The sequence below is a fragment of the Calonectris borealis genome, chromosome 25 (assembly GCF_964195595.1).
Source record: "Calonectris borealis chromosome 25, bCalBor7.hap1.2, whole genome shotgun sequence".
Classification (NCBI taxonomy): domain Eukaryota; kingdom Metazoa; phylum Chordata; class Aves; order Procellariiformes; family Procellariidae; genus Calonectris; species Calonectris borealis.
In genome coordinates, this window is record NC_134336.1 from 8,558,281 (window position 1) to 8,583,817 (window position 25,537).

General features: G+C 47.9%; 1 protein-coding gene and 1 long non-coding RNA gene across 8 annotated transcripts in view; one reads left to right on the forward strand and one right to left on the reverse strand.

The window, feature by feature from the left end:
- Positions 1-1,495, reverse strand: part of RLF (RLF zinc finger) — a 61,536-nt gene extending 60,041 nt beyond the window's left edge. For 2 of the 5 annotated variants that reach the window (XM_075173827.1, XM_075173826.1), the window contains exon 1: positions 1,268-1,495. In XM_075173827.1, the coding sequence (XP_075029928.1) occupies positions 1,268-1,480 (213 nt within the window). In that variant the 5' untranslated portion in view covers positions 1,481-1,495. Of the gene's footprint in view, positions 1-889; positions 1,120-1,267 lie in introns of those variants that run through there. The other 3 variants (XM_075173835.1, XM_075173831.1, XM_075173829.1) reach the window with 3 other exon arrangements.
- Positions 1,496-1,863: 368 nt separating this feature from the next.
- Positions 1,864-22,705, forward strand: LOC142092984 (uncharacterized). 3 transcript variants are annotated; one of them, XR_012677265.1, is made up of 11 exons: positions 1,864-2,908; positions 5,717-5,802; positions 7,598-15,419; positions 15,520-15,679; positions 16,338-16,478; positions 16,654-16,962; positions 18,655-18,877; positions 19,492-19,624; positions 19,844-19,961; positions 20,195-20,359; positions 22,369-22,705. It is a non-coding gene; the product is annotated as an uncharacterized LOC142092984 (long non-coding RNA). The 3 variants fall into 3 exon arrangements; XR_012677264.1 differs by lacking the exon at positions 22,369-22,705 and having other exon boundaries at positions 2,839-2,908; positions 13,223-13,293; positions 20,195-20,698; XR_012677266.1 differs by lacking the exons at positions 7,598-15,419; positions 22,369-22,705 and having other exon boundaries at positions 2,839-2,908; positions 20,195-20,692.
- Positions 22,706-25,537: the final 2,832 nt, after the last annotated feature.

Consider the following 25,537-nt stretch of genomic DNA (forward strand, 5'->3'; position numbering starts at 1 on the left):
GAAATAATTTTAGCAAAACCTGAAACATGGAGAAAGTCACACGCATTATACTGGGCTCCACGTAAATGCAAGGTCCCAGATCTTAACAGTATGCTTAACTTGGGACATACACAGCAGTATGCAGCAGCAGCATCCTACAGTTGAGAAGCAAGAGTTTTGAAACCTAACAAATAAACTCCTCCTGTTGTTTGAGTAAGTGATGAGCTAAACATCCTCCCAGAACAGTACGGCAAAGTACACAACCTGTGGATGTAAAATGGAAGACTGTGAAGGGTAATATCACTTACCTATAACGCACCAATAGGATTTTTTGTCCCCTTTGACATACGATTTTACCATTCACCATTCAAATACAGTGGCTGTATCAGCTGAGGTGTGGTTAAACTAGCTTGTAAAACTGATTTTTTTATTTTATTTTTTATTTTAGAAGCCACAATCTCTTCAGATTCAACATGGACAGATCTCCAACCCAGCAACCTAACAACACTTATTCAACCTTAGCGCTTACACTAAATGATGCTGTGGGGGAAGCAAAAACTAATTAACCACTGAAAGAGTTTATTTAAGAATAAGTTATCTCCATCACTACGACTTCAATCAAGTTCAGCTCTTCTTCTGGAAGTTAGCAGCTCGATTCAGAAATTGCTGATCCTTACCCTGAGTTGCATTAAGCAAGTATTCAGACAAGATCACCAGACCACAGAAGCTCATTCAGTGACTTAACTGAACTGCAGGCCTTCACAAACCAGCAAGCATCGCTTATTCCACAGCGGATCTCAATCAAGGCAGAAAACATAGTTTTGATCCCGAGGCAGGTAAAGAACAGAAAAGCAGAGGTCTAGGAACCGAGCCAAGACCGTACTGAGAAAACGCGGTGTGGCCCGCCTGCCTCAGAGAACCTCCCAGGGGCTACCAGCTGTTCAGGCACGAAGCGCTGCCAGAGGCCAAAGGCGAGCGGCTCCCTCGGTGCAACGGGTCCGGCCCGAAGCTGGCAGCGGAGCGCCCACGGGGACACCCTTCCGGCAGGGCGCGCACGTCCCCGCTCGGCAGCGGCACACGCCGCCGCGAGCCCCGCGCCGCACCATGGCAGCTCCGGAGGAGCAAGCGGAGCACCCAGAAGGGGAGCCCCTTGCCGCCGGCAGCGCTGGGCGCGCACCGCGGCGGGGGAGGCGCGGGGGAGGCCCGCCGGGCCCGCCCCGGCCCCATCCCCGTCGCCCGGCACCCGGCCTGCAGCCTGCGCCGCGGCCCACCCCTGCCCGGCCCCTACCTGGCAGAAGCCCCGGCAGTAGGCCCGGGACGAAGCCTCCGACACCTCCTGCTCGCGCAGCTCCGTCTGCAGCTGCCAGAGGCGGGCTCGGAGCGCCGCCACCAGCCGCTGCATCTCGGGCCGCGGAGCCGCCTCGGCCTCAGCGTCCGCCATCTGCACCCGGCCCCACTGCGCGTAGGCAAGGATCACGTGACTCGCAGCCACTGACCTCATCGTCCCGGGACGGCGTCACGTGACGCACACGTGACACAGTGCGGCTGTCGCTGTCCACGCGACACGCCGTCTGGGGCAGCGGGCGGACGCCTCCTGTCGAGTGGCGTCACATGGCGCGGCGGCGGCGCGCGTGTCTCCTGCGGGGAGGAGGGAGTGGGGCCGTCCGGCTGCCGCCGCGCGCTCCGCCCGCCTCAGAGCTCCCGCGCCAGGGGCGGGGCCGCCGCGCTCCTGTGAGCCGCCCGCGCGGTGCTGACCGCTCCGGCCAGCCCCGGCCCCGGCCCCGGCCCCGGCGCCGGCGAGGGGCGTGCTGCGCGGGCGGGGTGCGCGGGAGCGCGGGGGAGGAGCGAGGCGGTGGCGGCGGCGGCGGTGCGGGCAGGGCGCGGGCAGGTCCGGCTGTCGCTGGAGCCTGGCTCTCCGCGTGGTCTGTGGACGGGGGTTTCGCGGGACGTCTCCATGGGCGCTTTTTCTTCCCTCGCTGCGACGCGGAAACGCAGCACCACCCCGGTGGACATTGGCAGCGGTGTTCCTCCGGCGCTTGGGGGAAGGTCACCGAGAGGGGCTGGAAGTTTCCAGCGCACTGCTAGTTCCAGAACTAGCCCCAGTAGGTACCCATGTGTTACAAATGTAATTGCAAGATTACCTAAAAGATGATGATGGACACCGGGGAGAGTCAACTTTTTAACTTAGGTTGTGGGTTTTTTTGATCTCTTGTTTAAAAGCATGTTGTTGAAAGCAAAAATTCGAATTGAGGAAGGCCCTGGAAGGTCCAATGCCCAGCCAAACACGGGAACCGGGAGGACAGTAAATAGCTTTTACCAAGAACTTGCAACTTGCAGCGTGTCCTGTGAAATAAGATGGTACATGGGTCAGGAAGCTCTGCAGTGCATTGCCATGGAGCCCTCTGGTTCACAAGTTGACCTGCCAGCATGAAAAAACAGGAGGGCAAGTCCAGCAGTAGAGGTTGTGAAACCTCGCAGGAAGGGATCAGTGCCAGTAAGGCTTGTTTTTACCACATCTGACTGCGAAGGGAGTCCCTGAAGTCCACCCAGAAGTAGAGGCTGAAATGGTACGCAGTTGCCCGGAGCTCCCAGGCCAGAAATCTGCTGCCAGACATTTTGGCTTCCTTCATTTGTCTTTCTTAGGAAGGAGGGGAGGTGAAGTCCTATCTCTTTCTGCAGGGAAAAAAAGAAAACCACAACCAAAACCCCACAAACAAAACATTTTCCTTTGGTTTTAGTCTGGGTAGCTCAAAGGTGTGCTATTTCCTTTTTTGATTCGAGAATTTAGGTCAGGGAGGCCCCTGGCTTGTTTATGAGCATAAGGTTGGGGTTTCTACCCTCCAGTGAGATGGGAATCTCTTTTTTTCCTTTTCATACTCTGCCTAATTGGGCATGAACAGTGGGAGGAAAACATGTCTCTGTCCACCTGGTAAGAATTACTTGCTTTTTTCCACCTCCGTCTCTGCAAGGCAAATGAGAAAGGGAGAGGAGTGGAGAAGTCAGGAAGACCTGGGGTGAATTGACATGGAACCATTTGGGAAGCTTTTCCTAGTTGCCAGCAAGTTGTATGATTTCAGCTCATGGCTTTGTGGTACAAAGCAAGTGGAGTGCTTAATGTTTGGAGAGGTGGTGAAAACTAAAGAGATGGCTTGGGAACAGCAAAACTATCCTGCAGATTTAAAGCCAAAGGGGGCCTTAAGAGGTGTCCTGGGAAGAAGAGAAGAGATGTAAAACAAGAGCCTGGAGCTCCTGGGCCGCAGATCTGCCCATGAGCTTTTGCACATCCCCATTATCCTCCAGCAAATTAAATGGTTTTGTAGTTTTCCTGTTGGGAGCGGGTGTCTCCTAGATACCAGTCTGGATTGCATGGTAGGGTGAACAGTCTTTAAGTATGAGAAATCTGCTGCTGGGGAGGGCTATTGTTCGCCCTTCAGAATGGACCCTTCCCCCTTTCCAAAATCTGGGAAAGTTCCCTCCTTGCATAAGACGTTATATGGGGCCATGGATGTAAGGAAAAACTTTTTAACCATGAGCATGGCCAAGCAGTGGAGTAGGGTACCAAAAAAGCTTGTGCAGTTTCTGTTCTTAGAAGTGTCCAAGACAAGACTGGGTAAAGCTCTGAGCAGCCTCACCTGACCTCATAGCTGACCCTGTTTTGAATAGGAGGTTGGACTAGAAACCTCCTGGGGTCCCTTCCAACAGGAATTATTCTCTTTGTACTGACATTTTTTAGCTTGGTACAGAGTCCTGGGCCAGGAGCACCAGAAGGTGAGCATGTGGCCAGAGAGGTTGTCCTCCTCCCCTCTGAGCTTGCTTATGTCCTGGTGTCCTTCCTCTCAGCTGGAAGGGGCAAGGTACATCTACCAGGCCTGCACTGTCAATGCCAACATCTGCTCTGGCAGTGGGAGGAGGCCAGAATGGACTCCTCATGGCAGATCCACAAAGTTGACAAAGAGTGACCAGGTCATCCAATCAGTTGGTAGAGCTGGCTGGCTTGTGATGGCCCCTAGGACCCTTGGGGAATATTAGTCCTTGGTTTCTCTCTCACACCATGCTTGGGAGAGAACCACAGCAGCCTGCCAGGCACACTTGGCCTAGCACATCTGACTTAACTGTAGGCCACCATAGCCTCGTGCCAGGCCCTCCGCATGTTGACAGCTCCCTTTTCCATTACCCTCAGGCACTGGGGGAGAGCAGCCAACTGTGTGATCCTGCAGGACATCCATTACATGGAGTGGCTGCAGCGAAGAGCCAGCCTGAGAGCCAGTATGTACGACTTTGAGCATTATCTGTCTCCCAGCAGCTATTAGAAAAGGAGGGAGGAGGACAGATCCTTGTACAAAGGCCTCTTTTCCATGCCTCCTCTCTGGTGTTTTTAACCTTCTCCCCTCTCTCCGGGTCTTGATTCTGCTTTCCTGTTGAAGTGAGGCTGGGGCAGAGGGAAGCCTCTGCATTTCATCCCTCAGCAGCAGGACAGAGCACTGAAGACACGCAGAGGGAAAAAGTGGGGATCTGAGTACACCTGGAGGCTAATAGCAGACATTGCACGGAGGGTGGTGGAGGATGACTACTAGTAGAGTGTTTATATGTATATCCGTATATATATGAGATAAATGCATTTTATATGTGTTTGTACACCTTCATACGTATACATTAGTTACACATGTTTAAATGCATACATATATATGGATAGGTAAAATATATGTTTATACTTACATATGTGTATGAGAGCCATTGAAGTAGTTGCAAGATAAACCTTTTCCTTTACCCTTAGGACATTGTCCTTAGCACATGTTCTGTCACACAAGGGGTACCTTTAACAACTCCTTGCCACTGGTTGCCAGCTAAGTCCAACCTTTTTGTTTACACACACTTTTTATAATATAGCTACATATATATATACACATAAAAAGATATAAAATGTTTTATTGGTTGTTGGTTTTTTTAATGAGAGATAATGGAATTAATTGTATATTTTAAACATTCACTGAAAGAAAATTATATAAAAATGTGGCTTCATTGGCCACCTTTTCTACAAGTCTGCCACAGAAGCTTTAACAGGTCTGGGGTGAGTGTGCAGAAGAGGGAGCGGTGTAAAGGGCCAGTCCTGTGAGTCAAATCAAGGGACCCCCACTCAACCCTTGCTCATCCAAAGGAGAGACCCATCTGTGAGTCTAACAAAGAGGCCCAACAACTTCCCTCCCTACTCCTGCTCTGCTAAAAGCAGTTTAGTCGTACGTGTTTCACTGGCACGAGGTGGTGGCAAGAAAAACCTAGATAAATTTACAGACTTTTTAGAATTATGCTTACTTTAACTTCAGGCTGTTATGCCACAACTAGAATTTCAGTTCTCTACTTCTGTCATCAGTCATGGATATTTAGCTCCAAAAAGATTTTAGAGAAGAAACGTGGTCAAGTGGGGAGAAAACCAGATATGCACACATTCACTTATGCACAGAGTACCACAACCATTAAGAAAGTCTTTCAAAATCAGGAGTGCATTGCCAGAGGAGTACAGCTGAAGAGTCAGGAATCTGTATGCAATGCTACCGTCAGGGTTGGACGTTCTGGACAGCAACAGCCTGCTGCTGGAAAGTCACCTAATTCATCTCTCACAGGCAGGAAAAGCCAAAGTATAAAATACCGTTTGTTTGAATGATGTTTCCATTTTAGATTGCTTTCTGCCTCTTTTGCCATTTCTTTGTTTCATCCATTCCTTTCTTCTGTATATCTGCAGGCACAGAAGCCCAGAAGTTTCTTTGCTGCTCCTGCTGACAACGGTGGCACATTCCCTGGAAAGCCACAGAAATACAACGGCATGCAGTATGAGTCTCAACTCTTTTTTTTTTTTTTTCCTGAGGCGTGACTAGTTCTCATTCTCTCTTTGTCCTTCTCTTTGAGTCTTTCTGTCAGCAATGTTTTGCCCTCAAGGCACAACTGAAAGGCCCTTCTACTTTGACCAATGAGCTGAATGACCAGTGGTCTAAAAAGAAATTGCACTTTTTTTACCCCATAAAAGCCTGCAAATAACATGTCTAGTATAAACAATGCCCAAAGAAAGCGTTCTAATATGTTTCATGAGACCATAGGCATGAAGATTGTACTCTATACTTGTCGCCCTTCTTTGTACCCGCTCTAACAGGTTCATGTCTTTCTTGTACTGGGGACCCCAGAACTGGACACAGTACTCCAGGTGGGGTCTCATAAGAGCAAAGTAGAGGGAGAGAATCACCTCCCTCCACCTGCTGGCCACACTTCTTTTGATACAGCACAGGATATGGTTGGCTTTCTGGATGCGAGCGCACATTGCTGGCTCATACCCAATTTTTCATCAACCAGCATCCCAAAGTCCTTCTCCTCAGGGCTGCTCTCAATCAATTCATCCCTCAGTCTGTACTGATACTGGGGATTCTCCCAACCAAGGTGCAGGATCTTGCACTTGGCCTTGTTGAACTTCATGAGGTTTGCACAAGCCCACTCCTCAAGCCTGTCGAGGTCATCCTGGACGGCATCCCTTCCCTCTTGCATATCTGCTGCACCACTGAGCTTGGTGTCTTCTGCAAACTTGCTGAGGGTGCACTCAATCCCACTATCTGTGTCACTGATGAAGATACTAAATATATCAGGGGCTTGAGAGATGTGGGAAGAGAGATTACTATTGAAAACTGAGGCCAAAACATTGTTGAGTACTTCAGACTTCTCCATATCAGTTATCACTAGTTCTCCTGTCTTATTTATCGGGGGTGGTGGTGGTGGGGTGTTAAATTTTTTTAAATCTTCCTTTTCTGAACAATGTACCTGTAGAAGCCCTTATTATTCTTCACAGCCCTCACCAAATACAGCTCCAACTGTGCCTTAGCTTTCCTGATCCCCTCCCTACACATCTGGGCAGCGTCCCTATATTCTTGCCAGGATACATGTCCCTGGTTCCACTGCCCGTGCATTTCCTTCTTACACTTTCGTTTGACCAGGAGGTCTGTTCTCAGTCATGCTGATCTCCTGCCTTCCTTTCCTGATTTCTTACACCTGGGAATCAAGAGCTCTTGCGCTCTAAGAAAAACGTCCTTAAAGAGCTGCCAGCTCTGTTCAGCTCCTTTATCCCTGAGGGCAGTTTCCCAGGAGTCCCATCCCCACTTAAGCAACTGAAAGTTTGCTCTCCTAGAACTCAGGGTCCCAACTCTACTCTTCACCTAGCCCATATCGATCAAGATTGTGAATTCCACTAGGCCATGATCAGTGCAGCCCAGGCTGACACCAATCTTGACCTCTCTAATTAGTTCATCCATGTTGGTAAGCAACAGGTGTAATAACGCTTCTCCTCTGGTCAGGCTGTCTATCACCCAGATTAAATTACCTTTGACACACTTCAAGAGTCTCCTGGACTGCTTACAGGTTGCCATACTGCTTTTCCGGCAGATGTTAGGGTGATTGAAGTCCCCTAGCAGGATCAGAGCCTGCAAGCGTGTTGTCTCCTGTAGTTGAAGTAAGAACGCTTTGTCAGCAGACTCCTCTTGATGGGATCGCCTGGAGTAAACACCAGCCACAAGGTTTCCTTTGATGGCTTGGAATGTACCTGTACAATGTACCTGTCCAGCTCTCAGACATCTTTCACAAACAGGGTATGCCAGCTCGAGTCAGTCTTCAGGTGTTTTCCTGCCCTGGGGAGCTGCTGGGACATGGTGATGATCTGAAAGTACAGAAGGAGATGGGTTCTTACGCATGGGATGAGTTTGTTGTCCATTTTGTGCTCACAAGCTGTGTGCCTGCTTCTGCCATGGGAGAATTAGGTGGTGTGTTATCAACACCTTTCTAGCTACAAATACAAAGCACACAACTATGAGGGCTGCTATGGGGAAAGTTAACTCCATCCCAGCCAGACACAATACAATCCCCACCCCTTATTCTGTACCATTTGCATCATGCTCAGGTCCCACATAATTTAATACATTTATATATCTTCTAACCATTCCATTGTATCTAATTCTCATTACTGAAATCCCTTCTTACCAACAGTTACAACTTACGCTACATACTGAAACCATCTTTATACCCAACATACAGATTTATACATTCTCATTAGCTACTATCCTCTGTCCCTTAACAAGTAGATACTATTCTCCCATTCCATAGGCTTCTTCCACTCCTCCAAACGTTCATAAGAACAGGCTATGGCTTGCGCCCCGTCTGTCAAGATGGGTGCTCAGGACAGGAGAAGCAGCATGTTTGATTGTTGGGCACCAACACAGGCCTGGTTTGGGCCATCGTTGCCCTTGCCCGGTTCCTTGCAAAGCTCACTCTTCATCAGTTCAGGTCATTCCTGCTACATTACTTTCTACAACATACAACTCACATCACAGATTATTTTTCCCCCAAGGTTAAATCTCCTTGAGGCACACACCGGGTCTCCCCATCCTTTCACGTTACCCACCGAGTACATTCAGGTCCTTGAGCAAAGACAATCCTATGAACGGGTTTGCCTTTTCCCAAGGGAGGAGCAATCCACACCACCTTCCCCAGCCACTTCCCTATGTGCACTATGGGGACCTTATCTCCCCCCCAGTATGTAGGGGTTTTGTCTGGGCAGGACCAGGATGCTTAGCAGTTTTTCCGATGTTAACCAGCCAAGTGGCTTCTGCTAAATTTATATCCCAGTGCTTCCATGCCCCATTGCCCAACACTCTCAACATAGTCTTTAATAGTCCGTTATATCTCTCAATCTTTCCAGAGGCTAGTGCGTTGATAGGGGATGTAATACACCCAGTCAATGCCATGTTTCTTGGCCCAGGAGTTTATGAGGTTATTTCGGAAATGAGTCTCATTGTCTGATTCAATTCTTTCTGGGGTACCATGTCGCTACAATATTTGCCTTTCAAGGCCTAAGATGGTGTTTTGGGCAGTGGCATGGTTTGCAGGGTGTGTTACTAGCCAACTGATAGTTGCTTCCACCATGGTGAGTATGTAGTGCTTGCCTTGGTGTGTTCATGGCAGTGTCCGATATAGTAAATTTGCCAGGCCTCGCTATATTGAAAACCCAGCCACCATCCTCTATTCCAGGGACACTTTACTCGTGTGGCTTGCTTGATTGCAGCACATGTTTCACATTCATGAGTGACCTGTGTGATGGCTCCATGGTCAGGTCCACCCCTCGATCGCGAGCCCATCCATGTCCTGATGTTTCGTGGGCCCATCGACTACAAATAGCTCACCCTTACGCTCCCAGTCCAGGTCCACCTGAGCTACTTCAATTTTGACAGTCTTGTCTAGCTGTTCATTGTTTCGATGTTCTTTTGGGCATGTGAGCATCTACATGACATATCTTTAGAGCAATGTTTTCTACCTGGGCAGTGATGTCTTGCCACAATGCAGCAGCCCAGGTGGATTTATCTCTGCGCTGCCAATTGGTCTTCTTTGATTGCTGTAGCCCATAGGGCATTAGCCACCATCTGTGAGTCACTATAGATACAGTACTGGCCGTTTTTCTCATTCAGCAATCTCTAGGACTAGTTGGATGGCTTTCACTTCTGCAAACTGACTTGACTCAACTTCTCCTTCAGTGGCTTCAATGACTTGTCATGTGGGACTCCACACAGCAGCTTTTCATTTCTGATGGTTTCCTACAACATGACAGGATCCATCAGTAAACAGAGCATAATGTCTTTCATCTTCTGATAACTCATTATATCGTGGTCCTTCTTGGGCACAAGCCACCTCCTCAAGCAATGCTCCAAAATCTCGGCCTTCTGGCCAGTCCACGATCTCTTCCAGGATTCCTGGGCAATTTGGTTTCCCCAGTTGAGCCCGTTGTGTGATCAGTGCTACCCACTTACTCCCTGTAGTGCTGGTTGCATGATTTGTAGAGGGGAAGTCTCCTTTGAACATCCAGTGTAGCAAGGGCAATCGCAATGCCAAAAGGAGATACGCTTCTATACCAACAACTTCTGAAACGGCTCGAACCCGGTCATTTGCTACTAGTATCTCTTTCTCAGTCAGGATGTAGTGGGCTTCTGATCCTCAATACCCCCGTCTCCAAAACACTAGTGGTCAACCTTGGGTTTCTCCTGATATTTTCTGCCAAAGGCTTCAGGTCAGACCATGCTCCCCAGCTGCAGTATAGAGTACATTTTACAGAACTGGTCCTGTCCGGACAGGCCCAAGAGCTATCGCACAAGCTATCTCCTGTTTAATCTGCTCAAAGGCTTCTTGTTGTTCAACGCCCCACTCAAAATAGTTCTTCTTTTGGGTTACTTGATAGAGAGGGCTCACAGGCTGACTATAACCTGGAATATGCATTCTCCAGAATCCCACAAGGCCTAGGAAAGCTTGTGTGTGTTTCTTGTTGACCACATCCATAGGGACATGACAACGTCCATCCTGCCATTTTATTCCCAAGAACTGAATCTCCTGTGCAGGTCCCTTGACCTTGCTTCTTTTTATGGCGAACCCAGCTTTCAGAAGAATCTGAATTACTCTTTTTCCGTTCTCAAACACTTTGTCTGCTTTGCTGCCCCATACGATGATGTCATCGATGTATTGTAGATGTTCAGGAACATCATCCTGTTCCAGTGCAGTTTGGATTAGTCCATGACAAATGGTAGGACTGTGCTTCCACCCCGGGGCATTTGAGTCCAGGTGTATTGGACACCCCTCCACGTGAAAGCAAACTGTGGCCTGCATTCTGCTGCCAAAGGAATTGAAAGAAATGCATTAGCAATGTCAGTTGTAGCACACCACTTTGCTGCCTTTGACTCCAGTTCATATTGGAGCTCTAGCAAGTTTGCTACAGCAGCACTCAGTGGCGGCGTGACTTTGTTCAGGCCATGGTAGTCTACTGTTAACCTCCACCCTCCATCAGACTTTTGCACTGGCTATATGGAACTATTAAAGGGTGAGTGAGTCTTGCTGACCACTTCTTGGCTCTTCAGTTGATGAATCAGCCCATGGATGGGAGCCAGGGAGTCTTGGTTCGTACAATATTGCCACAGGTGCACCATCCTGGTAGCAGTCAGCACCTGCTGTTCTTCAACTCGCAGCAGTCCCACAACGAAGGGATCTTCCGAGAGGCCAGGCAGGGTAGATAGCTGATCTTCTCTGTGTTCACAGTGGCTACACCAAAAGCCCATCAGTACCCCTTTGGGTCCTTGAAGATCCTCTCCCGAGGTAGTCTATGCCAAGGATACAAGGGGCCTCTGGGCTGGTCACAATGGGGTACTTTTGCCGCTTGTCCCCTGTAAGCTCACCTCAGCCTCCAATACAGACAACTGTCACTTCAGAGATCCAGATGGGTTCTGTGCACCAGTGTCTACCAAAGCCTTATACTTCTGTGGGTCTGATGTGCCAGGCCACCAAATCCACGCAGTCCAGTATACCTGGTCATCCCTTTCCTCCTCCTGGCTGAAGGCAGGGACCCTCTATTCCTGTTCCTGGTCGGAGTATTCACTGTCTGACCCTTTCAGTGCCAGACCAGAAGTCCCCTCATCAGGATCAAGGGAGGTGATCTCAGTCCTATGTTTGAGGGATCACTGATTGCCTTCTTGTGTCTTTATAGCAACTAAGCCAACAGGCTTCTTTGGTCGCCCTTTCTTAAGAGCTGTCTTCCCTCTCAGTTCACGTACATGGGCTTCCAGCTTCAAGGTGGGTTCACCATCTCAGTTCCTCACATCCTCCCCCTTGTCATGCAGGAAGAACCAGAGCGTGCCACATGGCATGCGCCTGGGGCTTCCTTTCCCTCTGACTAGGGCAGGGGGGGACTGACTCCTTGGGGTGACCCTGACAGCCTTCCAGCCTTTTGCTCACCCCCAACCCACTGGCCTTTGGAGCATGGGTTTGGAGAGGCAGTCTTGATGCTGTGCAAGCAGTAGCCAAAACATCAGTGTGTTATCAACACCTTTCTAGCTACAAATACAAAGCACAGCACTATGAGGGCTGCTATGGGGAAGTTAACTCCATCCCAGCCAGACCTAATACACTCAGACCAGGGCCCTCTCCTTAAGAAACAAGAATAGGAACAGTAAATGTAAAAGGAATGAGAAAAAGAATGATCCCAAGCCCCCAAAATGGTTGTTTGCAGTTAGTCAGCAAACAGATCTGTGCACTGGAAGCACAGTCAGCAGAAAAACGAACTCAACATGCGAGTCTCACAAAAAGCTGTGACACATTTCCCACCCAACAAGAAAATGCCATTGTGCCCACCACTTTTGACAGGTGATAATTACCTATCAGAGTTAATACGGACTTTTTGTGCAGGGGAAACATCTCCCTCACACAAGTACAAGAATGTGGTGCCACCCTACACCACTTCTCCAAGAATCTCACTTCACAGGAAGCTCTGCTCCATTGGCCCTTTCACTTCCTTCTTCCTTGAAGGTGAGCTGTATATGAACTTGAGAAAGGGAGAGTAAGTCTCCTTAGATCAATGAGTCACTTCAGAGGATTCCCTGAAAGGATGAAACAAGATAAATTGCCCATTAGGTAGCTCAAGACAGCAGTATGATACTCTCCCAAGGCCCTCTCTTCTGAAGATGAAACAAACCCAGATCTCCCAGCATCACCTTGAACATCACCTGTTCCTGTGCCCTAATGGTAGGATGAAAGGAGAGAGCTCGTCAGTACAGGAGCTTGGGGACACCATGCAGATCTGCTCTAGTCTGCTGTGAAACTGTCTGAGGCAGCAATCTGATTTCCCTCCCAGCCACGTTTCTGAAAGGCCCTTGGAGCTTTCCCTCACAATGCATCTGGTGCAACTCAATATCTACAGTGCAACATTATTCCCTGGGGTATTACCCTTTGCCTGCTTTTTCTAGTCCATATTCTTCAAATGGTGGGCTGGCTGAGGGGCATTGATGGCCTAACAGAGTCCCTTTTACGGTTAATGATTTCACATGAGAGGAACACGTTCTCCTGTAAAAGTCGGTTCTTCACCAGCCGAGGAGGGAGACAAGGATGCTTAGCATAGAATTACCAAGGGAATTTATTCTCTTTTAGCTATGTGCATAGTGGTGCTCCAGCCTAATGCACGGGGGACCCCAAGACAGAGGAGAGCAGCATTTATATATGTTACAATACAGTTGTGTAGACCAATCAAATCACTTGCGTTAAGGAGTGGGCTGATCAGTTGCTATTGCTCACGTAATCGGTATGTACTTGTGTCATACAGCACTAGTACATGCTTGTCCCATGCAGGTGATGTGGATGTATGGTCAGTGGTGTGTTCATCTTCATTGGTCTAAACTGATGTCCCGTGCAGGTGGGGGGTTTATCCTGGATTCTGGTTGGTTGCGGTTCTGGCCATGGTTATATGCCTGGTTTCACTGAAAGGTAAGTCTTCTGTTGTTTTGTTGTTGGATTGGGTGTTTTCAGCTGGTAAGAGCTGGCTTAGGTTGGGTCTTTGGGTTACATCCACCCCAAGGTAAAAGCTCATAGTCTCAGGTAGTGTTCATTCTGCTAAGCATACCAAAAAGCCCAACATGAAGAATATAACAGTTATACTGACACATGTATAACAAAATTTTTACAAGTTCATACAAAATGAAACAATGTACAGGTTAGGCTGCACAAGAGAGATTAGGAAATGCAAAAGTTAAGAGGGGTCACAATTCTTAAGTACTGGTTTCGCATCATAGTTACATAGTTACATGACTTACAGTATTTTACAATACTATTTTCATTATCTTTTATAATTGACCTTTTTGCTTCCTTAAGTTCATCATGTAGTAGATCATACTCTAACTATATTTTGCAATGCCAGGCATTTCAGGATTCGTTTTTTACCCAGTTGTGCTACTGATGAGCAGTGCATTTCAGCACTAACTCAGAAAAGGTTTCCTTTAAGACTTTGTATATCACACATGTGTTGCAAATGAGTCGTTTAGAGGCCTCTTAAAGAATGACCGTCAAAGGTATTAGCAGAAAGTGATTTTAATAGAGATTTATAAAAACGGGACTTAACAGAGCTCAATGCAAGGTTCACTCTATCACTTACTACATGGATGATGTATACAAAGGAAAATTGTGTTATAATTGGGCTAGAATTATTTGTACAGAGACCAAGGACGAAAAGGGTAAGGGAGACTCTCCCGTTGAGTCACGAGGTTCAAAGACCCGGCTGGATCCAATCTTAGTCTCAGACTTGGACAACGGTTTGTGTCTATTACAAAAAGGGTAAGGAGACCCTCCTGTTGAGTCATGAGGTTCAGAGTAGACCCCCTTGCTTTCCAAACTCCTTCGCAGAGAGGAGTCTAGGTGCAGCTGGACCTACCTCTAGTCTCAGACTTGGACAACAGTTTAAGTCTAGTACAAAAGGGTAAGGGATTGTATGTGTTTAGCAGCAGCCTAAGGTTCATTCACAGTTTTAAGGTGGATCACAATATTTTAGCAGCACCTAATCATTAACTAATTTAACATTTACAAAGTAAGTTAGTAGAGTTTACTACGATCACGACTTAATTACAAATTATGCTTACTATTAGTTCACACACACACTCACAGACAGAAATATATATATAAATGTACAAAAGGTACCTGTTAAAAATTCCCCTCAAGTTCAGTGAAGAAATACTCACATCAAATGTCTAGGCATTTTTTCTCAATGGGCGAAGCGTTGAGCCTCGAGGAGTGAAGGATTTCAGCCCAGGTCCCATCGTCAGCTTTCGGTGACGGTCGTCTGAGTATCGCAGACCCGAGAGGTCACGAGCTCTGAGAGGCTCCCACTCAGAGGGAGATGCTGGGCGCAGCCGCTGCGGTCCAGGAGAGCTCAAAGGGTCTCACTTAGGACCGCTGTTTATAGGTTCGCAAGATGATTGACTTCAGTCATCCATAAATTTCCATCCTGGCCACAGTCCCAGGTGGTAGTTACTAAAATTCTCAAGGTTTCAGTGTTGTTACGCTTGCGCTGCGACCCAGATAAGGGTATCAGGGAATAACACCTGGGCCAGGGAGTGGGAGTACATTCTCAGCCTCAGCTATGCAGAGTTTCTGATACAGTCAAGGAGCGCTCAACTGTCGGACTCAGTGCACCAAGGCCAAGGTTTCATGGGAATTTCTGTGATCAACAAGTGGCCCAGGAGAAGGAGGGGGTGGCGGGGGGGGAATGCACCACCACAACATGTCAATCCTGGGTGAAATCTAGTTGCCCCTGTTGCATAGAGCAGGGAAAGATTGCAGCATAGGATTGAGAGATCCTTTTAGGAGGCTGTTTTTTGTTGTTTTGTCCCTGCTGCTTCTTTCTCCATCTCTGTCCAGATCCCTGTTCCACAGTAAGGTCTGGGTGTCAGCTATGTAAGATTCCTTGGCTACTAACAAATAATCAACAGATTGTACCGAAACATATCCATTTTTAAACACAGCATCCTGCAAATCTTTTACTAAAATTCTTACAAAAAATAGTGGAGGGGCCAGTAAAGCCCTGAGGGAGCATTGTCCATGTGAGCTGTATCTTTTCCCAGGTAAATGAGAAAAGGTATTAGGGCCATGCTCTGACAAGTCATCGGTCCATTTGCCTACCTAACAAATAATTTTTCTTCCTGCCTTTCTTTTCGTTCTCAGGCTCTCAGAATGGAGATGGCCTGAAGGCCATTCTACCTTCTTGATCAAGATGTATATATAAAAATCCATGTCCCTTTGAAAGTTCAGAGGCCTGTATTTGATCTGTTTGGGTCTTAAGCACAGTCATTAGGGCTCAGACCTGTCTACAAAGATATTTCTGGTAAGTAGACAGATTAAAACCTTTGCTTTGCCTTGCAGCGTTCGTGGACGCTACACTAAGCAACTCGTATTGCAGTTAGTGTCTTGCTTTTCACACTCCATACTGTGCTTACATGCACAAACTTGCTAGGTCAGCACATTCAGTCCCAAACCACAGCTTTTTTATATGAAAGAGCGGTTACCCCAGACTTAAGCAGAGTTGAGAAGAACAATTTGCATAAAGCCTAGAAAACAACAGAACAGCTTTATAGCGCAAGTCAAGGAGAGTGGGACCAGTTCCCTCTAAATTCATAGCCAGTTGTTAATGCAGTTTTTGTGTGAATTTGATCTGCCACTGCTGAGCCACAAGGAGTATAGACCTATAGATTTCCCTCAGAAAGTCCTGAGAACAAGTTCAACTTTTCAAAAATAAATAGCTAGCACGTAGCATGAAGTTCACCTGTCTTTGAACTGCTTCCATGTTTTTGCCTGACTTCAGAGGCAGTATTTCATTTGAAAAAAATGAAACTATCCTCCAACAGTGGATTAATGGACAGGATGAGATGGTACCCCCATTATGAAGAAATCCCCCAAACTCTCTCTGAGAAATTAGCAGGCAAGCAGGCCTCCTTTAAGGAAGAGAGTCCTTAGGAAGGTACAATTCCTTCCCCTTCTTATAGGTGACAAAGCAAAACTCTTGGAGGACATAACTTCCTGACCTACCGATGAGCTCCGATTACCATTTATTTCCAGCTTGGATGTCTCTTCTGAAGAAATTACCATCATGCATCAAATATTTGGGGGCTTTCTGAGATCCAGAGGTACTTTTCCACAACTATTGCTTGCCTTGGAATTGTCTGTGCCCTTCTCTCTGCCTGTGATAAACAGCTGATTGTGTGACTGGCTGTGCTGGTTTTAGCTGGGATACAGTTAATTTTCTTCATAGCAGCTAGTATGTGTTTTGGAGTTGTGCTGGAAACAGTGTTGATAACACAGGGCTGTTTTCGTTATCGCTGAGCAATGCTTACACAGAGTCAAGGCCTTTTCTGCTCCTCACCCCACCCCACCAGCGAGCAGGCTGGGGGTGCACCAGAAGTTGGGAGGGGACACAGCCGGGACGGCTGACCCCAGCTGACCAAAGGGATATCCCACACCATATGACGTCACGCTCAGCATATAAAGCTGGGGGAAGAAGAAGGAAGGGGGGATGTTTGGAGTGATGGCGTTTGTCTTCCCAAGTCACCGTTATGTGTGATAGAACCCTGCTTTCCTGAAGATAGTTGAACACCTGCCTGCCAATGGGAAGTAGAATCATAGAATCATAGAATCATACAGGTTGGAAAAGACCTCTAAGATCATCGTGTCCAACCGTCAACCCAACACCACCATGCCCACTACACCATGTCCCTAAGGGCCTCATCTACACGTCTTTTAAATACCTCCAGGGATGGGGACTCCACCACTTCCCTGGGCAGCCTGTTCCAAGGCCTGACCACTCTTTCAGTAAAGAAATTTTTTCTAATGTTCAATCTAAACCTCCCTTGGCGCAACTTGAGGCCATTTCCTCTTGTCCTATCGCTAGTTACTTGGCAGAAGAGACCAACACCCACCTCGCTACAACCTCCTTTCAGGTAGTTGTAGAGCGTGATGAGGTCTCCCCTCAGCCTCCTCTTCTCCAGACTAAACAACCCCAGTTCCCTCAGCCGCTCCTCATAAGACTTGTGCTCCAGGCCCTTCACCAGCTTCGTTGCCCTCCTCTGGACACGCTCCAGCACCTCCATGTCCTTCTTGGAGTGAGGGGCCCAAAACTGAACACAGTATTCGAGGTGCGGCCTCACCAGTGCCCAGTACAGGGGCACGATCACCTCCCTACTCCTGCTGGCCACACTATTTCTGATACAGGCCAGGATGCCGTTGGCCTTCTTGGCCACCTGAGCACACTGCCGGCTCATGTTCAGCCGGCTGTCGACCAGTACCCCCAGGTCCTTTTCCTCTGGGCAGCTTTCCAGCCACTCTTCCCCAAGCCTGTAGCGTTGCATGGGGTTGTTGTGGCCGAAGTGCAGGACCCGGCACTTGGCCTTGTTGAACCTCATACAGTTGGCCTCGGCCCATCGATCCAGCCTGTCCAGGTCCCTCTGCAGAGCCTTCCTACCCTCGAGCAGATCAACACTCCCGCCCAACTTGGTGTCGTCTGCAAACTTACTGAGGGAGCACTCGATCCCCTCGTCCAGATCATTGATGAAGATATTGAACAGGACCGGCCCCAGTACTGAGCCCTGGGGAACACCGCTCGTGACCGGCCGCCAACTGGATTTAACTCCGTTCACCACAACTCTCTGGGCTCGGCCGTCCAGCCAGTTTTTTACCCAGCGAAGAGTAAAGAGTAGTGAATGAATTCCTTATTTTGCTTTGCTTGTGTGTGTGGCTTTTGCTTTACCTATTAAACTGTCTTTATCTCAACCCAGAGTTTTCTCACTTTTACCTTTCTGATTCTCTCGCCCATCCCACCGGGGCGGGGGAGTGAGTGAGTGGCTGGGTGGTGCTTGGTTGCTGGCTGGGGTTAAACCACGACACTGGTGTAGTGGGTGTGAAGGACGGAAACTGGCACAGTCAGTCAAATTCCCCTGTTGCTGAGCTTTTCAGGATTCCAATCATGTGCTTGAGCTGCAACGCAGTTTCTAATTCCTACAAGGCCTTCCTGGATGTTCTTTTGGATATAAAAGTAAGAGGGTTTGTAATTGTGCTTCAAGATGTCCCAAAGCCCCTGTAGCTTTCCAGAATCCACGCAGTTGACTTAAAAATGTATACTGCAAACACAAGAGAGCTTGGTGGTGAGTGGGAAATGGAATGGACTGTGCCCTTCTGGGGAGGCCATGGCAGTGGTCTCCCTGTAAGTGCTGGGTTTCAGCTGGACAAGCACGCATTATCCTCTCTGCACCTTTGAGGTACTCTCATCGTTCTTCCTTTTGCTTCCCTCAATACCTGTCTGACTCCTAGGCTGATGAGTTGTCTTGTTTTCATTATTGCTGACCCTGCACACCATTGGTAGCTGAACTGTGCGGTGCCACAGAGAGGTAGATCTTGATAGCCCTGGGAATCCCTTGGAAATGAGGGAAATGTTCAGCATAATACCCTCTTTCTGCCTCCTTCTGGACACTGCTTGTGGGTTCACAGTGGACCTCCTCAGCCTCAGCTACCTGGGTCTTCGAGTAAACTCCTAGTAACTGTTTGGGAGAGGGCGTCTACCCAAGCTCAGTGCTCTGCTTTCTTACTCCTCCAGGCAGCCTCATCTGTCACCATAGTTTGGAGGAGCTTGTGAAACCTGAGCAACTGGATGGCAAAAATTGCTTTAAATGTAGCAAGTAAGATGATTACTAATGACATAATACTAGATCCTGCGTGAATGTGTCCCATGTCATCAAGCATAAGTTATCTTTTCCCATAGATTAGATGCACCATAATGAGACTCAGTTCTGGGTTTTTTTAAATTTTTTTCAATTCAGTTCTTATGGAACTGAATAGCCTTAAAATAGTGTAAGGATGTGTGAGACATGAAAGCTTGTCTGACTTTCTGGGGGGAAAAAGGGTGCATTTCAAGGGTGCATCACACTTGGCTCTGTGCTTGGTTTCAAGGTGTGAAAAGATGGTTTGCTCCAACAGAGCTGCTTTGGCCAAGAATTTTCCTGCCATCCAAACCATTACATGTTGCTTTGGGGAAAACCAAGTGTTCATGAGCCCCAAAGATGTGTTTATACACCTCTAGCCCCTCGTCTTTGAAGGCTATTTCATGAAATACTTCAGAATAATTTCTGAGCCCTCTTGGTCTCTCCGTAGGTTGTGGAATATACTTGGATCTTTGGTCATGCACATCACAGACAGCTGGAGAACCGCTCCTCTACACCTTACATGCTGTCCTGGTACGTAGCGGTGTCAGCTGTCATGGGGACACTATTTCTGCTACACAAAGGTAAAGAGCAACTTCCTTCGTAGCAGGGGAAAAATGCGTGCTGACGAAGACAAACTTTCACGGCAGTGTTACTGGCAGCCAAGGTTTTGGGGGAGAAGGTCTCCTTATGGGCTGGACTGGATTTGTTTTGGCATGCTGTTGGTTCTGCAGTTTTTCTGCCTGGGTTTTTGTTATGAAACCATGCAATTCATCTCCAGATATCGATGCCTTTCTTTGCAGGCCAGCAATGGACTGTGGTACGAGACAAATAATACATCTGTGATTCTTTGTGACATCAACAGCAAGCAACAACACTTTGTGACATCAGGCAGCAAGCTTATCTATTGTTTAATGTCAGGTAATAACAAGTATTAAAGTGTATTTAGAATATGTTTCCTTTCTATTGTTTTGTTATTTTTCTTCTCATCATCCTGAGTGTTTCTCTTTGTGTCATAGGAGACAATTACTACCTGCATCATTCAGTTGCTCTCTTTTCCCTCCCACACTGCAGCTTTCTTCACAGCTGTCCTGCTACAGCCACACACTTTCGAAGAGTGGCTGCTGCTAAGCTATGGATCCATGCTATTTCAGGTCTCCATCATCGAGGACTGTCTAGACCTCACTGGATGAAGCACCGAGCATTGCGGTCGGACCTCTTAGCTAGTGCTGCTTGGAGCCGGAGGACTGCAGGACGGAGGCCCTCCTGGTGTCCTTTCACCTGGAATGAACTGATGACCTTGTCATTTTCCTGGATTTGTAAGCATAAACTGATTTCTGAACATAACTTCTGCCTGTAATTTTTCCAGTAAATCCCTTCCCAATAAATTAATTGGTCTTCCTTCCGTTATCACAAACTGATGGTGTGATAAATGTGGACTTACTTCTAGTAATAAAGGAATTGTTATCCCCATTGTCACAGGGTGCCTCTCAATTCCTAGCATCTAAACTTTCTCTTGACTTAATTCACCTGAATATCGATTTACCATAGAGTAGGTCGCACCCATGTCTATCAGAAATTCTAAAGTGTGATTATTGACTTTTATCATGATTCGAGCATGATCTCCTACCACTAGTTTGCACGCTGCAAGGTTTCCAGGCTCTCCCACCTCCTGTGAATGTTGAGCATCATACTGGGGGAATTCTGGCAATTCCTCAGCATTTTCTCTGCTTGGTGTTTTCCAATGATCCTCTCGTCATTTGTGGCCAAACTGGACATTCTGTCTTCCACTGGCCACCTTTCATACAGTATGCACAACAATTTGGGTCTAATTGTCCTCTTCCCATTTCTCCTGCTGTTCCCATACCCCTTCCTCTGTGTCCCCATCCTATCATATTCATTCCTCTTCCTCTTGTCACCAGAGTTCCTCCCAATGCTACTGCCAACATATTCACTTCCTCTCTCTTTCCTTTTCTTCCTTTCCTGTCCCCGACCTGCCATTATATACATACGCTGCCAGAGACAGTAATCTTTTGTGGATTTGTCCCCTGCCATCCTGGAGCATGCTTTACAAAGTATTTATGAATGTCTGGGGCTGCCTGTTAAGCGAATACTGCCAATTTGTCATTAAAATCATCCTCAGTCATTCCTCCATATTGTAATAATGCTTGCTGCAAGCAATTCCCAAAGTCACTTGGGTGTTCATCTGATCTTTGCCTCACTTCCTGAACTCTTTCCCAGTTACCACCAATTTTTCCCGAAGCCATTATTGCCAGGACCAGATTATGGCAACCTGTTTCACAGGCAGCTCAGTCACTTGCATTATTATAATCCCGGTTCAGGTCTTGCTCCTGGCCAAGGCTGTCTGTTTCCATCACGATTTGCTAATTCTCTATCTTTTTCCAATATCTGATCTCTATCTCCTGACCGAAATATTTGCTGCAACAGCACTTGAACATCCCCCAACAGGGGTGATGTCCCTCTAATATTGTAGAGAATAGTTGGGCAGCCTTTTCCAGGTCCTCTCAAACCTGGGGCATCTGTTATGCCCGTTGAGTCAAATCTCTGGAAGCCCATGGCCGATAAATATAGGTATGTAATATTGGAGACGGTGGTTGCTGTCCTGCTCCACAGGCATTCCTGCAGCTGGATTAGCCATCACCATCTGAATCATAGGAGCTTGCAAAGCAGGAGCGTGATTTTCAGGAGGAGGTGGCAGGTGCAGTGTAAGGTCTGAGGAGTAGCAGGTGCAGGGTGAAGCAGAGCAGAGGTCAAGTTTAGACTCAAGTCTCCCAGCATTTGTTGTGCTAGCATCTGTCTTACCTTGGCCAAATCCCTGTATCCCCCTGGTCATTTAAAAGCCCAATTATCCCAGACAAACTAGTAATCTATTTGCTGAGGTTTCCAATCCTCCAAGCCTTGACACAGGAAGGTCAGCTTACTCATATCAAATGAACCTTTCAGGGGCCAATGCTCAGAGGGCATCCCCTCTTGAGTCCCAGCTGGCCACTCATCCTGACAGAGAACTATAGCTTGAGCTTTGCTGAGTCCTGAAGTATGGTCAATTTTCTTCCAGTTTCCCAGAGTTTCCACCAGCGGTGAACCCTATTTTACCCTAGCTATTGAGCCCCCCATGACTTTTGCTGCCCCCAGTTTTAGTGCCTTTCCAGTGAATGCAGGTGTCACAAGGACAATCGGGTGAACTCACCCAGTCCCATCTGTGTCGTATGTGGTAGCCATGCTCATCAGGTCAGGAACCCACAGAGTCCCCTCTGGGTCACCAAATTGTTACCAAAATGGATTTACTTGTATTTTTCTTCTCTTCTAGTTCGTGCACGGGTACTAGAAAGAAGGCAGCAGATGTTCACACTAGCTTTTTATTGCTGGCCATAAAGGTGCCTCTTGGCTGGGAGCCTAAGAAAGACCCTGTGTGACAATTCTTGATTCCTAGTCTTAAGGCTACTCACACATTAGGTTTTTTTACAATCTACAAAACCTATTGGCTTTGGCCACGATATCGCTTGTTACCATTCACTTTTGAATATTTGTACATGTGAACCCCTTGTGCAAGTACACTTAGTGCATATTTATCAGCTGAGTTTGCACTATTTGGTTGCACAGGCCATCAAAGCAGACGTTGTTCCAGGTAAGTGAACGCTGGGAAATGCATACCCTTGCAGACTGAGTGTCTTCTAGTGACAATCTGCTGGTCAGCTTTTTCACTAGAGCTAGTTCAAAGCCTACACAGCAGGACGCAACTGCTGCCTGACAAGTTTTCTTTATATGCCACAGGCGCTCGATGGTGATAACACCATTTCTAGCTTGGCTTGGGAGACAGGGAGGACCAAAGCTCTTCTATCACAGCTTGGCTTGGTCAGAAAAGGCAGGGTGAAAACCTTGTGGCGGTCACAGACGCGGCTGTCCTGGGCTGTAAGCTGTGCAAATGCCAGCAGATTGCTCTGGGAACACTTTGCATGTACGCCAAAGCGTTCCTGCTGCTATCCCAAGGGTCTCCAGCAAGAACTCTGGCAGCTTGAGGCTGGCGTTTCATGTCAGCAGGCCAGGGGAAGGTCACCAATCTCTGATGACAATGACAAGATGGATGGCTTTATCTCTGTTGACAGTCTTCCATAAATGGGGATTTGGAGAAGTGGAAGTTGTTTCTCCCTCCCTCCCTGGTGGGAGCACACAGTGGGGCTTTGTTGTCAGAGAAGCAAGTAAGGAGTGCTTCTGGTTGGATACAGCTCCCTTGGCAGATGCTTGTGCTTGTCTCTCGGCCCTGAGGTCTGAGGATTCATGCCTTCCCCCCAACCCAAGCTGCACTGCCAGCTCTTGGGAAATGGGGATATCGAGGGCGGATAGTTTTACCACAGCCAGGAAGTACCAGTCAACCCATCAGGGATGTTTTCTTCCTAGTTCTGGCAGTTACAGGTTTTCAACCAATGCAGCAAAGAAGTTTTCCAAGGAAACCTGACCAAGGAAAGTGCAGGGTTTAGCTCTGATTGCTCTTTGTGTGGATTGTGTCTGGCCTCAGGCAGGCACGCAGTAGCTTTCAGACAAGAGAGGGGACTATTCCAGGCTGAAGTGAGCAATCAGGACCCAAAGTCTGTTTTGTTTAAGGCAATCAGGTGGAAATGTGCAGTTGGAGCCTTCTGCATCACTTACTCTTTGATTTCAGTGCTGTCCTCTAGTCCGAATCTGCAGCGTTTTTGCTGAGGCATGAAAATTAAATGGAGAAAGCAGATCTTCCTCACCCACACAACGCACCTTCCCCCCAGTTCAAGGTGAACAGACAAAATCTCTGGGGGGTACATTATTTTATTAAAAAATTGTATCAGATATCCAGCATCAGGGGTGTTGTGTTCGGTGAATGGCTGCAGGTGCCTGGGCCTTGGTTAGCATCACCTGGAAGGGGAAAAGGAAAAAAGGTGACCACAGGGACTTTTTACCAAGTTTATTTGTAATTTCTCATTGTGTCTGGCTGTGTGTGTGCCTTAGAACATTTAGCTTGCAACACTTCCTTCTCCTCCTCCTTCTCCACCTCTTTGTCATCTTCGGTTGTTGTCCTTGTCATCCTCCTGATTGTCTTGCTGCTCCTCCTGTTCCTACTCTTCTTCATTCTCTTTCTTTCTTCTCCTACCCTCCTTCTCCTCCTTCTGTTTGTCCTCCTGTTCTTCGTTGCTGTTGTCATCCTCATCCCTCTCCTCTTTCTCCCCCTTCCTCTCACTCCTCCTCTGCAACTTCATCCTATTCCTCCTTCTCCCGTTTGTCATCCTCATTCTCCTGTTCATCCTCTTGCTCATCCTCTTCCCGTTTCTTCTCCTCCTTCTTCTCCTCTTTCTCCCTCTCCTCCTCCACTGCCTCCTCTTTGTTCTGTTCCTCTTCATTCTATATCTCATCTTCCTCCTCCTCGTCCTCTTTCTCTTCTTCTTTCTTTTGTTTGTCCTCCTCCTCCTGTTCTGTTTCTTGTTCCTCCATCTTCTGTCCCTCCTTTGGCTCTTCCTTCTTCTCTTCCTATTCTTCTTTCTCCTCCCACTCCTGTTCCGCTTGTTCGTCTTCCGTCTGTTCCTCATGTTCCTTCTCCACTTGTTCTTCCTCTTCCTCCTGCTCCTCCTCTTCCTCCTCTTCTTTCTTTTCTTCCTCCTTGTTCTCATTCTCTTCATACGTTCCTCATCCTGTTCATCCCCTTCCTTCTCCTCCTTTTCCTCTTTCTTCTGTCCTCCTCTTGTTCTTCCTTCTGTTGCTCCTACTGCTGTTCCTGCTCTTGGTCATCCTTCTCCTCTTCCTCCTCTTCCTCCTCATCCTCCTCTTTCTTCCTCCTTTTTTCTCATTCTCTTCCTCCTGTTCCTCCTCCAGTTTCTCTTCCCCCTCTTCCTCATTTTCATCACCCTCTTCCTCCTCCTCTTCTTCCTTCTCCTCTTCATCCTAGTCGCCCGCTTCCTGTTTGTTGTCCTCCTCCTCCTGCTGTTCTCCTCCTGTTCATCTTCCCGTTTATCCTCCTCCTCCTCCTTCTGTTTCTCTTCCTCTTTTTCCTCTTCATCTGCCTCCTGTTGCCTCCTGTTCCCTTTTCCTCCTTTTGTTCCTCCTCCTGCTTCCTCCTCTTCCTGTTGTCTCCTGCTGCCTCCTCCTGTTGCCTCCTGCTGCCTCCTCCTCCTCCTCTTGTTGCCTCCTGCTGCCTCCTCCTGTTGCCTCCTCCGCATACTCCGTTACCTCCTGTTGCCACTGCCTCCTCCTCATCATCTTCCTGTTGCCTCCTTATGCCTCTTTGTTTTCCTCCTCCTCCTGTTGCCTCCTTCTCTTGTTGCTTCCATTTCCTGTTTCCTCCTTCTCCTCCTGTTGCCTCCCGTAACGTCCTGTTGCCTCCTCCTTTTCCTCCTCCTCGTTCTCCTGTTGCCTCCACTTGCCTCCTCCTCCTGTTGCCTCCTGATGTCTCATCCTCCTGTTGCCTCCTCTTCCTCCTACTTCTTCTCCTATTCCCTCCACCTCCGCACCCTGCT